General features: G+C 45.6%; 1 protein-coding gene and 1 pseudogene across 1 annotated transcript; one reads left to right on the top strand and one right to left on the bottom strand.

Moving 5' to 3' along the window:
• Positions 1–1,147: 1,147 nt before the first annotated feature.
• LOC136491497 (putative disease resistance protein At3g14460) lies at positions 1,148–13,443 on the bottom strand (annotated as a pseudogene).
• LOC136491496 (chloroplastic lipocalin-like) lies at positions 12,676–15,374 on the top strand. The gene is made up of 5 exons (XM_066487825.1): positions 12,676–12,965; positions 13,357–13,498; positions 13,903–14,151; positions 14,404–14,694; positions 15,012–15,374. The coding sequence occupies exons 1-5, from the start codon at positions 12,691–12,693 to the stop codon at positions 15,288–15,290; spliced, it is 1,236 nt and encodes a 411-aa protein (XP_066343922.1). The 5' UTR covers positions 12,676–12,690; the 3' UTR covers positions 15,291–15,374.
• The last annotated feature ends 673 nt before the right edge of the window (positions 15,375–16,047 follow it).

The following is a 16,047-nucleotide window of genomic DNA, read 5'->3' as shown; positions in this document are numbered from 1 at the left end:
ACAATTTGTGATGCCCTAGATGATGATAACTGGATCAGAGATATTGACTATAGCATGCCAGAGCGGGTGGTCGAGGAATTTATATCACTGTGGACTTGCTTACAAGAAATCTCTATCCAATCGGCAAATGAGGATAGGATCACCTGGCTTCACACAACGGATGGCCAATACACGGCAAGATCGGCATATAGAATACAATTCCTTGGAATGGCCTCATCCATGACAGCTAAAATCACATAGAAAACAAAGGCACCGCCAAAATGCCGATTCTTTACTTGGCTGATGCTGCAGAACCGCATTTGGACAGCTGCAAGGCTAATGCTTAGGCAATGGCCAAATGACTACTTCTACCAACTTTGTGTAAGGAACCTGGAAACGGTCTCACATCTCTTTCAGAAATGCGGCTACTCGAGGAGTGTCTGGGACAAGGTGGGCTCCTGGATCTCGGCGGCTGCTCTAAGGCCAACACACTGGACACAAACGGAAGATCTGGGGCAATGGTACGCTGACATGGCCAACAATGGAACACTCGCAAGAGACGGGGTACGCTCGATGATCATGCTGACAGCCTGGGAAATAGGGAGGGAGAGGAACAATCGGGTGTTTCAAAGATCCTCGAGAACGCCGGAGCACATCTTCAGAGCCATACAGGAGGAAGCAAGGACGTGGATACGGGCCGGAAATAGAGGACTAGAAGGACTGCTGCCTCCACCGAAACAACCTCTTATAGATGCTATAAATCATATGTAAGATACAACTCTAAAACGTAGGGGTGGCATGACTCTCATAACCATGCAAATTGAGGATCCTTGTGCCAAATCTTTATAAATAATATGCTCTTCCCTTATCAATGAAAGCCGGTAATGGATCTTTCGCAAAAAAAAATACTTTTGGTTTTGGAGAAAAAAAATGCAGAGGACGCCGTCGTTGTTGACTTGTTGCCTTGTTTGAGAGCCGAGACAGGCCCCTTCCGCGTGTGGGTGAAGGCTACCTGGTGTAGACTAGTCTGTAGTCTAGTCCAGGTGGGACTGTCAGCCATGTAGCCGAGACAGGACCCAACATTTTGATTCTATGAAATTTATTCAGATCTGCTTCCTTCACTTTGGCAAAGTGAGTACACTAGAGAATGAATATATTTGGTAAACCACGGTGAGGACAAATGTTGATCAAAATGAATGAATAATGTACAATTTCCCAAAAATATATTGTAAGAAAAAAATACTAGTTCCTAGATACAATGGAAATGGTCATTTTCTGCATCCCTAGTTGTGCGTACGCAAGGAAAATTTCAGAAGATTCAGTTTATCGCAAACTACTCTGTGTTGAACACTTTACTTGCTCATAGAGCGTGCTCTACTCTTGACTCTCGAGCTTACTGACTCTTGGGGATGATCAGAACTAGTGTCACACTCTCAGCCCTGTTTAGATCTAACAGGAAGCATGATTTCTCTGGATGCTTAAACTTGCTTCGGTCATGCAATTTTTGGCAAGAACCAGACAGGTACCTAGATATCCTGTCCAAACTCGAGCTACATGAGCAGTGGTGACATATATCTGCTGGAGATTGTGATCTTGGAAAAACATTTGGACATATAGTTCCTGCTAGCCAAAATGGAAAGAACTTGATCATTATTTCTCCAGGGAAAATAATATTTACAAATATACTACACGCATTTGGAAAGGACCTGAGTAAAGCATACTCTCACCTCATATGCAAGTCAGGAACAATTTCTGCAGGCTCAAGCATCAAACTAGATGAACTAGACGAGTGCTATGTGAAGGAGCATTTCAATGACAACCTGAAGACTTTCCCATGCGCGCTGCAGACCAAAATAAACCATGTCCATGTCAAACTATACTTGTGAAATTCAATGTGTAAAAAATACTTGATGTTCACGAGATTAGTATAAAACAAAGAGAAATTACCTTGGACTAGTATAATCTGATCTCAACATTGTTCTAGTATGTTAGATAAGAGGCTCCAATGGATCACTTCAAAAAAAGAGGCTCCAAAGGAGACGATCTAGAAAAGGACGCGACCCGATGGAAGCATTGAGTTAGCTACAGTCTGCATGAAACCACAATAACTGCAGACGCTGAGGAACACATACCAACATAAGGTTCATTATAGTCCATTAGTTATGCTAACTGTGAATTATAGCAAAGCAGGAGCTAAATCATCATGTTGGAATAATAAATCAGTACTGCATTGTGCAAAGAAAGAGAAATGAGAATATCAAAGTACAGAACAAGTAGTGCTGAACAGTAAACATCTTCACTCGATTTGAAAACCACATGAATGTTGTCACTATGCACAGAATAATATAAATTATGTATCTAGGTTATAGTATGAACAATGAAAGGGAAAAAGCACATAACGAAAACGACAAGCAGAAAATAAAAAAAAGGATTAATCTTTAAATACTGTATCGGACCGCAATAGGTGAGATTTTGCCATATTAACCTGTTTAATGTACATGGTGGAAGTTCCTTGGTTAACAACATAACTTGGACGGGTACAGTGAGAACCCATACGATGCTAGAAGAATGTACTGTTTGCTTGGCAAGCCATGGCTGAAAGTACTATTGACTGATTTGTTGTGAGAGAAAAATACCGTTCGTTGGTTGAAAAAGTATGGCTTATAAGCCAAGCCAACGGGGTGGTAGAGTTTGAAACAGGAACCTGCAGAGAAGGTCAAAACAGGTGGGTTACTGAGTTGGAACAGATATGACAGTTAACTTGTTTTAGGGAAAAGCAAAGGAAATTGTAGGCTTGGAACTGGGAACTAATGAACAGTGGAAAGTGGTTGTTACCTTGGGATAATCAAGCTTTGACTATTGGAATGGTTCCAATCAGCTTGCGGCACTGCCTTCTTAGCTTCTCACTTCCGCTATCCTCGACATCCAATTCTCGCAGTGAACTTGGAAGGTCATTCACCTTGGGCAGCGATCGAATGGCTGGGCAGCTCCTGACCTCTAATTTTTGCAGTGAACTTGGGAGGCAGTCCTTGGGCAGCGACTGGATGGCTGCACAACCCCAGACGTGTAATCTCTTGAGGTTGGGAAGTCCATGAAGCCCTGCAGGGAGGCACTGCAGCTTGTCGTAGGCCCAAAACGTGATCTCCTCGACAGAGGTGAGAAGCTGAAGGGCCTCCTCTTGCTCCTCTGTGAAGCGCTCCACCTCTTTGTCCCAAAGTCCCAATTCAGTGAGCGAGGAAGAGAGCAAGGTACAGATGGGCGCGACAAGGACGCCCGCGGCGTTATCCGTCCGAAGCTGCTGCAGTTTGGAGGAAGTGGATGGGAACTCTTGTTCATGGGGCAGCGGGGGCTCGAAACCAGCGAAGAAATTGGGGGTTTCTTGGATGGTTAAACTGGTGAGACGACCTTGAGCGAGGAGACGCCGCAGTCCGTCGCCTCTTAAATCCCGACAATTCTACATGGTTAAATCTGTGAGAGAGGCGAGGTTTGAGAGAGGCAACAGCGTCGCCGTGCCCACCGCGCCACCAAGAGAGAGGCGTTCCAAGGAGGTTGGGAAGCGGAAACACGAAGAAGAGGAGGATGACGAATAGGAAGAGAGGAACCTGGGGCAATTCTCTATCCACAAGCATCGGAGGGAGCGTAGACCTTGGAGCCCTTGTCCTCCACCAGTTCGTCCTGATTCTCTGCTGTGCTCGATTGAATTGGAGCGGAGGCTCAGCTCTAGGCAGCAGCTGATCTCCAACTGTTGTAGTTGGGAAGGCAAGAGCAGCAGCCCTTCTGCTGATGATGCGCCTATTTCCTCCTCTCCTCCTGTGCCATCCTGCTGCTGGTGGTGCTGCTCGCTTTCCACATTGTCGTCCACTCTGTTTTCTGGAGATGCTGGCGTGGGTGTTTCTATTGCCTGCTTCTCCACTACAGCTAGCCCTGTAATCTTCTCACATGACCACATGTTCAGTTCAGAGAGCTTGGGGAAATAAGTCAGTAGCTGTGTCAATTCCTTCGCACTGGCATCCCACCCACTAACTGTTATGCATTCAACTGGAGATTGATATTCGGCATAGCTCTCATCTTCAACCGATGGGAAGACAATACCTGAACCACCATATAGCTTGAGGGTCTTTAGGGATGGTAGCATTTGGAAATGATGCAGTGGGAGAGGAGGGCATGTGCCCATCTTCAACTCTTCTAGTTCAGCTAGATTATCAAAGGCCAACACATTCCATAAATCACTAACCAGAGCATCCTTCATCTTAATTTCCAAGCTATATTCTGATTTGTAACTCTCGTTATTACAAACAAGTTTCTCAAGGCCTGAATCAACTCCTTCTATCTCAGCTGAGCACAGAGCCCTAGTCCAAGGAACAGGAGGAAAGGACAACAGTTTTGGACAGTCTTCAATTTTGAGCTCCCGTAGTCTAGGAAACCAATTTATCTTTGCCTCTTTCTGTTGATGACAGCAAATCAAATGGGAAAATGACAACTCCGTGAGTTCAGAGCAATGTGTGATGATGAGCACTTCCACGTGAGAGAATAAATTACAAGGGTCACTTTCAGCCCATTTCTTCAGTCTTGGCAGCTTATTGAATTCAAGCCTTCTCAAATTTCGAAACCTATTATGAGGTACGCGACCCAAATGCTCCTCACCATGCTCATTGACCATCCACATTTCTCCTATTGGTGGAAAATATTCCCATGATACATTATCCAGATGCAGAGATTCCAGATTTTTAACAGAGAGGTTCTCACCTAGCCATTTTGGGCAATTAGTGCCTCCATGCCCCCTAATGCATATGTCTCGAAGATTGATATGTGGTTTCATAACCTCCAGAATATTTGCTTCATGCGCTGGATTCTTGTTAAGTCTATTGACATCCCATTCTAATGTTAGCTTGTGCAAACCATTTTTGTGTATTAGTTTTGCCTCACTAGCTTCCTTCACTGTTTGTGTCCTTTCCAGATTACAAATGGCAAGCGAACCTCCAAGTTCTGATAGTTGCTCTAGCTGACTTAGTTCAAAGCCCTTACTTTTTTTTTTCCAACTTCAAAGCCTCTTAGTTCCTGTAATAATTTTAGTTTCCCCACCTCAACTATGTTACAGTGAAGCTGACGCCTGTATTGTGGCACAAGAAAGTGGTGCAATTTTACAAGACTATTTAGATCTCTTATGGAACCAGAGCAATATTCCCACTCCTGCAGATCTATGACTTCTAAATGATAAAGTCTAGACATAGAACTCAGCAAGCATGTGTCCTCCATGTACTTCGACTTGATCCTTTGGTACCGAAGATGGACAAGTTTTGAAAAGTTATTCAACACATCCTCCACAATATATGATGCTTCAGACACGAAGGGCTTTGGCATTTCTAAATAAATGACCAAAAATCATGGAAAAGCTTCCATGGTGGCTCCCAAAAAGCATCAATGTACGTAGGTTTTCAGTATTCAGTCTTTTGTCCAGTTCTCTTAGTTCCTTTTTGAAGTTGTCAAAATTCTCTTTGTTCTCAACTTCTTTGTCATCTATGATGATGGACAAGTGGCGAACTGAAGTTGGGATTTGTATGGACCTGACATTGGAACTAGGTATTGTAATGCATTCGTATGATGAAACTTTCACTGCTCGCTACTTCAGCCTGTTCAGGGGACCACTCACCGACGACACCGTGAAGAAGCTGACGGCGTTGTGTGGCCTCGACGCTGCGGCAGCGCTGCCCGCTACGCACGCCTAGATAGCTGCTGTCACGCATGGGTAGAGCATTGTAATAATGTTAGTAATCGATCACTACTCCAAGAGCTCCAGGAGCTCCGCATCTTTTGTGAGCGTCCAGTCATGGTGCTTGCGTGGGGCGACAGCCAGAGGCCTACAGTCGCCTCCCCACCGCACTGCAACGACCCTTCATCTGGTAGTTAGCTGTAGCAAAAACTCGGTGAGTAAGAAACGCTTGCTTTGTATCACTAAGCCGACAGCCACTGGCTTTCAGATGCATCGGCCACTCCAATTTGATGCTTTCATGACCATGTGCCTCTGTGTGTTTATCTTTGTGCTCATCGCCAGTGCCACAGCCCCAGATGGCTTCCTGCTTGTCTCCCTCCAAGGAATAACCTTAAATAGGGGCCCATTTGTTTCCATATGGTACAACTGAATTGTCAATTACTTAACTGGAATGTCAGGGGTTTGAATGACGGCGCCCGGCAAGACTCGGTCAGTGAGTTAGTGAGAACTACTGGCGCCACCATCGTTTGTCTACAAGAAACAAAGATGCAAGTTATGGATCATAATGTGGTGCGCCGAACAGTCAGAGCGAAATTTGTAAACTCCTATATTGTGCTGCCGGCAGAACAAACCTGAGGGGGCTTCTTCCTTGCGGTAAACGAAGACTTCTTCGACCTCTCTGACATTGTACTTACCTCAAACGCTATAACCGCGCAGATCAACATGAGGGCAGATGGAACAAGGTGGCAAATTACAGTGGTATACGGCCCGCAAGGAGAGGAGGCCAAACTTCAATTCCTCCAAGAATTGAAGAACATTCCACCGCCGGAGAATGATAGATGGCTCATCCTGGGAGATTTCAATCTCATCTACCAGGCAGAAGACAAGAACAACTCCAATCTAAACCGGCGACTCATGGGGGCATTTAGAGCGTCGATCATTTGAGGCTCAAAGAAATCAAGCTAAATGGACGTCGCTTCACTTGGAGCAATCAATAGGACAACCCGACGCTCACTAGAATTGACAGACTACTATGTACCCCCGAGTGGGAGCTATTCTTTCCCTCATGTTTCTTACACTCCCTTCCATCGCTCATGTCGGACCATACCCCGCTTCTACTCTAGGGAGAACTTGACCACCATCACAACACGTCCTTCCGCTTCGAAAATTACTGGACCAAGATGGAAGGCTTTTAAGATCTTGTCCAAAACACTTGGAATAGACCGGTCGCCTCCGCTCTTCCTATGAAACGCTTGCATATCAAATTGGCATGTGTGGCAAAAGGTATCAAGCGTTGGAAGAAAAACAAGATAGGGGATATGAGGATGCAACTCGCCATAGTGAAAGAAGTATTGTTACAATTAGAAGCAGCCCAAGAGCATAGGTTGCTCACCGCCATGGAGCTTCACCTATGTCGCCGCCTCAAAGACCGTAGCACTGGGCTCGCAGCCATCGAAAAATCGAGAATCAGACAAAGATCGAGACTAACATACATACGGTGTAGAGATGCTAACACTAAATTCTTCCACAGTAGAGCCAATGCACGCCGGAGAAAGAATTACATACATTGTCTACATACAGATGGGGGGGTCGCGGTGGCTCATCAAGAGAAAGAAAAGGTGATTCGAGATTATTTCAAAAATCACATTGGCTCCGAGAGCTTCCACAGTAAATTGGCAATCCCTTGGCTACAACCAACATGATCTCTCCGATCTGGAGGTGCCTTTCTCCTAGGAAGAGATAAAAAACACCATATATTCCATGCCTTCCGACAAAGCGCCATGACCGGATGGCTTCACGGGTGCCTTCTTCAAAGCTTGTTGGGAAATCATTAAGGATGATCTTATGGCAGCCATGAACAGCCTATTCACTTTGAATGCCCAAGGCTTTGAATGGCTAAACTCGGCTTGCATCATCCTTCTACCCAAAAGAACGGATGCAACAAGAATTACTGATTTTAGACCCATCAGCCTCGTCCATAGCATTGCAAAGATCTTCTTCAAAGTGTTAGCTAACAGACTTGCCCCTCGACTAAACTCCCTCGTCTCCAACTGCCAGAGCGCATTTATAAAAAAGAGAAGCATCAATGATAATTTCCTTTACGTCCAGGGCGCGGTACAAAGGCTACACAAGCAGAAGATACCGAGCTTTGTTCATGAAACTAGACATCCACAAAGCTTTTGATACGGTCCATTGGGGGTACCTGCTAGAGATTCTTCAAGCTCTGGGCTTTGGACAGCGATGGCGTGAATGGATCTCTATCCTTCTATGTACATCCACTTCCACACCCTTGCTTAATGGGTGGCAGGGTGCCGCTTTTAGCCATGCCAGAGGCGTCCGGCAGGGAGATCCACTCTCACCCATGCTATTCATCCTAGCTATGGACCCGCTTCAACGTTTGCTTGACCGGGCAACCGAACATGGGATACTCACCCCCTTACCAATCACGACGGCAAAATGGAGAACCTCCATGTATGCGAACGATGAGGCCATTTTCATCAGCCCGACAAAAGACGATGTAGAAGCCGTCAAATCCATCCTAGAGGCATTTGGCACATTCTCGGGTCTCCATATTAACCTACAAAAGAGCTCGGTGCATCCGATCAGCTGCACAAACGTACACCTTGACCAAGTTCTCTCACCTCTCACCGGTACTAGAGGGAGCTTCCCATGCAAGTATTTGGGGCTGCAACTCCACATCAGATCGCTGCAAAAGATCCATGTGCAACCTCTCATAGACCGTATTGGGCAGAGGTTACCCAAGTGGAAAGGAAGATGGCTTAACAGAGAGGGACACCTCACTCTAGTGACCTCTGTCCTCTCCTCCATGCCAACCTACCACCTGACGGTGTTTTCTCTGGCTGCATGGGCTAAGAAAAAGATTGACAAAATCAGGAGATCATTCCTGTGGACGAGGGAGGAGAATGCCAATGGCGGACACTGCCTTGTTAACTGGCGCACAGTTACCAAGCCAAAAGACCTCGGTGGTTTAGGCGTCCCCGACCTTGATAGATTTGGGAGAGCCCTTCGGTTGCGATGGCTTTGGTAGGAATGGGTGGATGATCCCAAGCCTTGGAGTGGCTCCCAGCTTCCATGTTCTGATGATGATCGTCTCCTCTTCAACTCCTCAATCATTATAACTTTGGGATCCGGTGCAAAGACTAAGTTTTGGCACCACAATTGGCTTGATGGACAGGCTCCTAGATATCTAGCCCCGAACTTGTTTCGCCGAGTTGCAAGGACAAACCGAACGGTGCAACAAGAGCTCCGAAACAACAATTGGATGTACAAGCTAGGAAGGGAAATCACCTCTGCTGTCCACATAGAGGAGTTTGTGTCCCTTTGGATACGGATACAACATGTGCACCTACAATAGGGCGTCCAGGACACCATCATCTGGCGATGGACCAATGACGGGAACTACTCCACCCGCTCGGCCTACAGAATACAATTCAAAGGCTCCCTTGTCCCCTTCCGTACGGATTTAATCTAGAAAGCACATGTGGAGAACAAATGCAAGATCTTCACCTGGATCTTAGTGCAAGATAAAATTCTAACGACGCAAATCCATAGAGGAGAGGGTGGCCACACCAACAACAATGCGTGCTCTGCAATGGACCATTAGAGACCAGCCTCCACCTATGCCTATGTTGCCCTTTTGCAAAGGCGGTTTGGGATCAAATCCTTTGGTGGGAAAACTTCAATCAAATTCTACAGCAACCACAGGTGGAGCACACCAATATCAGTTCATGGTGGGAAGAGGTGGCGAGGAAAGTGCCAAGATCCGAGCATAGGCGGCTTAACGGGGTAGTAATCTACACCTTTTGGAATATTTGGAAAGAGAGAAATAGGAGAATCTTCGACAACAAGATAGAAATAGTACCGTAAGTGGCCGCAAGGATAAAGGAAGACATAGAGCAAAGGAAGAGAGCACTCGCTTATGTTTAGTTGTTGCCCCCAACCCTTTCGGCATGTGTGTCTCCCTACTTTGTATGCTAGTAGGGGGTTGAAAACCTAATCTCGAGTGCCTTTGATTGTACATAAACTTGCTTTCCCTATCTTAATTGAAAGGCAGCGCTCCTGCCATTGCGTTAAAAAAAAACTTTCACTGCTAAATCATGCAGTAAGTCATGTAGGACATAATAAGAAGTACCATTGTCTTTCTCATTCTTTATAAAAAAAATCCATTGTCAACCAAGTCAATCAGATAGCTCAGACCAACATCTCCAGTTCTCTTGTTCTGACTAGATGAGTGTAAAATATCTAGTCCCATCCACAAGTGAATTAGCTCATCGCTACCAAATTCATAATCTTCAGGAAACAAAGAACAATATGAAAAACATCGTTGTAGATGGAAAGGAAGATAATCATAGCTAAGTTTTAGAGCTGACATAATGTCATTCTCATTGGTCTGTAATTACCATTCTTTGCTTTTTAGAACTCTTGTCCAATGGTCCAAAGTAAGTTGGTTTCTTAGTACTCGACCCACCGTTTTTGCTGCAAGAGGGAAACCCTTCAAATTGCTCACTATTTTCTCCCCAACATCACGCAATTCAGGATGATCTTCCCATGCCTTCTGGTGACCAAACACACATGCTTCAAAGAAATCCATAAAATCTTTGTCTTCTAGACGATCCATTTTTATTGGACAATCAATTGTCTTAACCATATCTGCCACTTCTGGAATTGGAGTTGTCACTATAAGTCTATAACCATAATACCCTTCTCTCCTCCTCTTCCAAATGGTGCTAGTAGTTTTTTCCACTCGTCTTCGTGACATGTCCACATGTCATCTAGCACAAGTAAATACCGTTTAGCTTTCAATCTTTGTTCAATTCGCTCTTGATCAGTACCATTTTTGTTTTCACCATCAACTTCAGGAATTATTTTCACTGCTGCTTGTGCCAACCTACTAGCATTAAAATTGAGGGAGACATATCCAAATTGTGACCTCGAAATGGTCCTTCACCTCTTTATATACGTGCTGTGTGAAAGTTGTCTTCGCAATGCCGCCTGGACCAACAATTGGAAGCACCACAAGGCCATCTGCAAAATATTCTCCATGCTTAATGCCGTCTATAATAATCTTTTTCTGATTATCCCTCCCATACAACTTAGGCTCTATAATTTCCGGAGTGGTCTTGCGACAGCCCATAGCACTGTTTTGGGTTGTAGTATGGTTGGAGCCTAATTGCTCTAGCTTAAGAATAGCAGAGCCCAGCAACTCCATATCAAGAATGGTGGAGACCTTGGCAGACACAGGCCTTAGCTTCTCTATAATTTCTTTCTTCTTACTGGATATCTCCACCCTGTCAAACCTCAACTTTGGTATTTGCACAACACGTTTTCCCTCTTGGGTTTGAATCTTGGATGGACAAGCACAACAGAAACTTGGCCACCCATTTCTTGGCAGTTGGAGGCATGCAGCACGTCAGAGTGAGCATTATCAGTTTATCACAGATGCATGGAAATGAGCAGCAAGGGTGGCACTTACCGATGGTATGTGCAGCCCGACGAGCAGTCGAAGCCACCTTTGACATGAACCCACCATTCTGGTCGCTCTGGATGTTGGGTGAATTTGGTATGGAGCGGATAGCACGCCTGCCACACGAACAGATGACAGAGAGGCATCCTTGCTTTGCATCATCTTCATGCTCGTCAGGGTCAGGATTGCCACGGCTTGCTTGACGCGAGCCCGAGGAGAGCTTCAGCATCCTTGCAACAGCTCTAGCAGTGTGGCGTGTGTTTAGGATGAGGTCGTGCACGCAGCCCCCATCGTGGACGTCGGCGGCATGGTAGGTGCCGTCGAGCTCGTCCTGGATGCGAAAGTAGTCGAGCTCCTCAAGCACGTCGTCGGCACCATACGCCAGCTGCTGCAGCTTAAGTAGCAGCTCCTTGAGCGCAGGGCTCCGGATCTCCCTTCCCTGCGCGTTGTCGAGCATCCCTTGCGTGTATAGGAGCTCCATCTTGAGGGTCTCAACGTTGGGGCCGAGCCCCGCACTGGCCACCCATGCCTCCAACAGGCCGTCCGTGACAGGGCCTAACGCCTTGCTCAGCACCCAACGCGCCACGCTGACAGCGGCAACCTCCATCCTCAGGCGACCACGCAGTGGATCTTTGGGGACGCTGCAACCAGCAAGGAAGGCCAACTCGTTTGCAGATGCAATGAGGCACTAGAATTACTGATGTTAATTGCGAATGCAGTAAAAACATGCGGCAGATGTGATTCGTTGCTGCCAAGCCAGGAAGATTTAGCGTTCTTACAGTTTAAGGGGAAAAAAACTAGAACATAGTAAGGTATACTTAACAGGGTCTGAAGCTCCTGTTGGAGCGCGGGCTTCAGAGGTTGACACAACGACATGCGTTGAGATGTGGTGGAGGAATGCAGAAGAGCTGTGAGTCTGTGACAGTGTGCAGGGTGAACTGGTGAAGTGAAGATGGCCAAGAGCAGATGTGCGGAGGAGTTGTTCACGGAGAGAGTGAAGCGTGGAAATGGCGGAGTTGTAAAGATATGAGCAGAGTCGTCAATGGCCCAATGCCAGCGCCAGTTCTGATAGTTTAGTGGTATCGAGGTCGAGGCATCGAGATATGGAGTATCAAACGGAAACAGAGCCATCGAGATATATGGAGTATCAAATGGAAACGGACGGCATCACAGCTGAGCGCGGCGACATCAGACATGTGAATGTGACAGACGCAGATAATCTCCCCCAGCTGCTTACTTTACTCCTCTCGAATCTTGAGGACAGCGATGACAGGCAGAGGAATATGCACACTGCAAGAACAAGAAGACAGCAATTGGGTTACCGTTGGCACTTGGCAGCGAGCGGGAACAAGAAGCAAGCTTTTTTCGCGGGCTCCGTAACAATCCGGCCTGCACTTATGAGATTCGGCCCAGGCCCAATCAAGGACAGAGAGCTGTCAAGTACTCGCGTTCCGAGACCTTCCAGTTCCAATCCGAGAATCGGCAGACGTGGGGACCTCCCATTGGATGGCGCTGGATGCCCTTCACCTTCACTCCCGTCCCAGATTCATCATGGCCTGCAGGCTGCAGCAAAGGCAGAGCAGATCCCCTTCCATCTCCGAGCTGCCATACCACAGCATGGACGGCGAAACTCCTCTGCGTAGTCCGCTGCGAAGAAACCTTAAGTGATCGATCTCGTTGTCCTGAAACTTGGAGTTGGAGGCGAGAGAGGCCACGGGAGAGCGCCATGGTTCTCGTGCTGCTGGGCTGCTCTCCTGCATCGTGGCGCCCAGACTGCTCTCCAGCTTCCAGGTACTGGCCCAGGAACAGAGTGCCGGCGTTATGGTTGGTTTTCCTTGGTGATGATTGTCGACTGGGTCAGGTTGAGGAGGGTGGTTGTTGCTGACAATGGGGAGGGGACTGACGGCAAGGTTTGAGATGCTATTAGAGTTTCAAGCGTGTGTTTGGGTGTTCCTGAATCTAGAGGCTAAATGGAATTCCCACTTTACTAATGATCCAGCCACGGTGACTATCACTGTAGCAGTAGCTCACTATCATTGTCATCCTTGGCCACTTGGCCTGGATTCGATGCAGATGAGTTCATCCAGATTATATTACGAAAAGGAGCATGCCAAGTTGCAGTAAAACTTACTGGTTTTCTGAATGCCATTCCACACTGAGTCTGTTGGTTTCGGCTTGGCAGGAGAAGATGTAGCACAGCCGGACAGAAAATGGTCAGATGCTCTCTGAATGAGGAAACACAGCTGAACAAACATGGACTAGTATCCAAGCAGTTAATCTCATGCCTTGCTGCTTCGCTTGTGTTCGTCTCTCCACCTAGTCAGGTACCTATTTGCATGTTCCACCTACTAGTCAGGTACCAATTTGCATGTGCCATCATCTTATTAGATCCACTTGTACCATATCACTATCAGATACAGACACAAAAGCCTAGAGACCACAATGAGGATTCTTTTCGCATTATGTTTGTAGCTGCTTAAGTGTATGCACATACGTATCACCAAAGACCAAAGGTTTAGAGACAACATATAGATAAAAAATTTTGTTCGTCAAAAGAAACATAAGGAAAGAGCAAAGGTGCACCAGAATAGCCACATGATTCATTCAATCAAGTAAGCAAAAATTAACTGACTTCAGTGCACACTACACACATGGAAATAATGGGAGTAAGATTACCAGTTAAAATAAGTATATTCCACAATGTCGATGAACTCTTCTTGTTGACCAGGCTATTCCTGCAGAAACCTTTGCCCGTCCAGGCTTGTGCCAGATTGCAACAGTGGCAGCCATTGACAGTGCTTCAGTTCCTCTGAAGTTTGACAACCCTTCAGATGACGGCAGCACAGGGATGATGATGATGAGGGGTATGACTGCCAAAAACTTCGATCCAGTTCGCTACTCTGGTAGATGGTTTGAGGTAGCCTCATTGAAACGTGGATTTGCTGGTCAGGGACAAGAAGACTGCCATTGCACTCAGGTATTGTAATGCCTGAAACATCGAACAGATTGGACAGGATGTCTGAAGCCAGAAATTTCTCCATTTATCTAAAAAAATATCTCTGTCTGCATGATGGTGCTACAATAATATATCATAATCAGTCATGATAAACTAGTACTTGATATCTTAATAACAATATTGTTTGAGATAGAGATGGTATTTCCAATTTTCCATATGCTTTGCATGATATAGTCTGTAAATGGGTGTTGCACATTTTTTTTGGAACTGCAGGGAGTGTATTCATTCGATGCGAAGTCGCGCTCAATCCAGGTGGATACATTCTGTGTCCATGGTGGACCTGATGGATACATCACTGGTATTCGGGGGAGGGTGCAATGCCTGTCCGAAGAGGACATGGCAAGCGCTGAGACAGATCTTGAGAGGCAGGAGATGATCCGTGAGAAATGCTTTCTCCGGTTCCCCACACTGCCATTCATACCCAAGGAGCCCTACGATGTCCTTGCAACTGACTATGACAATTATGCGGTTGTGTCTGGAGCTAAGGATACAAGCTTTATTCAGGTGAGGAACTGAACTATGAACTGCTGAAAGTTCTTTATTTGCGGTTTTACCTGGGTTCCTGGAAAAGGTAATCTTAACATGAAAATCTCCTAAGAACTGATTATATAGTGAACAGAACTAGATCATTTATTTGTTTTTATCTAAAAAAAAACTTCATTGTTTTATGGATACTTGAACTTTGAAAGTGTGTGCTGTTGAATAATAATAATATTAAGCAAGTATGGAAAGTTACCTGTATAATGGTAAACACATCTTATCTGATGCACTCGTGATCTGAAACACCATAGGCACTAAAACATCTTTCTGCCACTGATCAGATATACTCAAGAACACCCAACCCCGGGCCAGAATTCATTGAGAAGTACAAGTCCTATGTTGCCAACTTCGGCTATGACCCAAGCAAGATCAAGGACACCCCTCAAGACTGCGAGTACATGTCCTCAGACCAGATTGCCTTGATGATGTCGATGCCCGGGATGAACGAGGCCCTGACGAATCAGTTCCCAGATCTCAAGCTAAAGGCACCAGTCGCACTTAACCCATTCACAAGTGTGTTTGATACCTTGAAGAAGTTGCTTGAACTGTACTTCAAGTAAAACCAGTGTAGCATTGTTCAGTAACCAATTGTCCACTTCTCCAGTTGGAGCTGCATGGAATGAAGTTCAGTTTGTTCTGACTTTTGCTAATATGAATTTTGCTATATGCTTTATCAGAATATCTAACATTCTCCCAAAAACCATGATGATACTGAACTATTTGAATATCCAGTAACCTCAGTGAAGTGTGTGAGCTAGAAAATTAGAACTCACCATCAGAAAAATAAACTTCCGTTGCTGCCTGACTTGCATGTGGCCTTGGCAGTGGCTTGTTAGAGTTTTGAGAGAACGATAGCTGAAACCAAAGGAGGAAAACAAAGCGATGTATAAGATTAATATTTGTATCAGTTAGTTCTTTAAGTTGATTGTTTTTCCTAGTACGTGCTATACAAGAGCGGAATATATAGGATTCAGATCCGTTCTTCAGTTACTGGGTTTGTTCTTTTCTGATGTTTTTATACACCATTGCAATTGTCTGTCCCTGATAGGCCATCGCAAAATCGCTTATTCCTTGTATGACATCGAGTTACAAAACATTATTACTGTACCCTTTATTCTATTTTAACTCCCCCTTATTAGTTTTTTTTTTTTTTTTTGCCAAAGACCTTCAGTCGTTCATACAGACCAGAGAACACCATGGTTGGCATCACATGTTCATGGCAGCAATAGAAGTAGGGTTGGGAACCTCGTGTGGGAAACAGATCGAATGAGCAGGTCGAGAGGGGTCTAACGATGGCGACTTAATGACCGGAGGGGC

The sequence above is a fragment of the Miscanthus floridulus genome, chromosome 11 (genome assembly GCF_019320115.1).
Source record: "Miscanthus floridulus cultivar M001 chromosome 11, ASM1932011v1, whole genome shotgun sequence".
In the NCBI taxonomy this organism is placed as follows: Eukaryota; Viridiplantae; Streptophyta; class Magnoliopsida; order Poales; family Poaceae; genus Miscanthus; species Miscanthus floridulus.
Note: the sequence above shows the minus strand (reverse complement) of the source record. Positions and strands in the feature narration are given on the sequence as shown.

Bases quoted from the DNA above. Each gene is read 5' to 3' on its own strand.
- LOC136491496 (XM_066487825.1), top strand. From the start codon at position 12,691: ATGCCCTTCACCTTCACTCCCGTCCCAGATTCATCATGGCCTGCAGGC. The intron at 12,966-13,356 runs GTACTGGCCCAG...TCGGCTTGGCAG, and splicing joins GACTGCTCTCCAGCTTCCAG to GAGAAGATGTAGCACAGCCG. The intron at 14,152-14,403 runs GTATTGTAATGC...TTGGAACTGCAG, and splicing joins AAGACTGCCATTGCACTCAG to GGAGTGTATTCATTCGATGC.